At 57.6% G+C, this 1,052-nt stretch overlaps 1 protein-coding gene across 1 annotated transcript; it reads right to left on the bottom strand.

Moving 5' to 3' along the window:
* Positions 1 to 304: 304 nt before the first annotated feature.
* On the bottom strand, positions 305 to 799 carry LOC134364424 (testis-expressed protein 19-like). The gene has a single exon (XM_063080347.1). The coding sequence runs from the start codon at positions 797 to 799 to the stop codon at positions 305 to 307; it is 495 nt and encodes a 164-aa protein (XP_062936417.1).
* Positions 800 to 1,052: the final 253 nt, after the last annotated feature.

The following is a 1,052-nucleotide window of genomic DNA, read 5'->3' as shown; positions in this document are numbered from 1 at the left end:
CTCTCTTCTGTAGGGCTATGTCTGCAGGGACAAGCTCTTCACTCTGCCCTGGAGAGGTGGTTTCCAGAATGCTCAGCTTCCAGCGGTGTAGGTCATGCTCTTTGGGTGCATCTTGGAGACTCACCACCCACACCTCATCGGGCTGTAGCAATAGTTTCCAGCACTGTCCTGGAGTCAATTTCTGGAGATAGATGCCATCAAAGCAGCCCACCATGAAGAAAATGTGCAGGTCCAGTAAAAAGGCCTCAGGCTGGGCAGGGTCCATGGCCCAGGTGGTGCCCAGCTCTACTTTGAGAAACCCTCACTACGCAGGCAGGGAGTTTGGCCAGTGTGAGCAGGTAGCAAGCCCACCAAATCTCCAGGGAAGGCCCTGGGTCCAGTCAGCATCCTCAGGGCCCAGACCCAGGGGCACTGTGTCCTCTGGCTCCAGCTCAGTGGGCACAAAGTGGTCATCCAGGCCCACTTCTTCTAACCCTGCTGGAGCTGATGCCAGGGCCCCAGGCCCCCAAGCCTGAGAGTCCCCCTGTGAAGGCTGCCCTTGGTCCTGCCCCCAGCTGGGCCCCATCTCCAGAGATCCCTCCTGCTCAGGCCCTGCCTGAGCGTCCTCCATCAGCTCAGGGTCCCAGTCTTCATCTTCCAAGTCCTCTAACTCCAGCAAGTCCTTAAAGCTCAGAAAGGCAGCCTGGAAGCAAGTGAAACAAATACGTAGCTGGTCTCCATGTTGAAGATGATATATCCAGGAAGCATAGAGGTAGGACATGCCCTGTTCCTCGTACCGCACGCTGACTGGAGGGCACATGGCCAAGCTGCCTGCCTCCTGTCGGGGTGGACAGCAGAGCAGGACTTGCTGGGGATCTCGGGGTCTGGCCCAGGTATGGGGGGGCGCCTTGAGATGCTAAGCAGCAGGAGGAAGAGGAGGAGGAGGAGAGAGGTGTTTCTCGTTTGGAGATTTGGGGTGGGCGTGGGTGAACTGGGCTCCGATTCAGTGGGGACCTGCAGAGGTTGCGAAGTTTGAACTTCCAGAAATTTCTGCAGCTGTGCACTTGCTCTGG

This window comes from Cynocephalus volans, chromosome 16 (assembly GCF_027409185.1).
Source record: "Cynocephalus volans isolate mCynVol1 chromosome 16, mCynVol1.pri, whole genome shotgun sequence".
NCBI lineage: Eukaryota > Metazoa > Chordata > Mammalia > Dermoptera > Cynocephalidae > Cynocephalus > Cynocephalus volans.
Note: the sequence above shows the minus strand (reverse complement) of the source record. Positions and strands in the feature narration are given on the sequence as shown.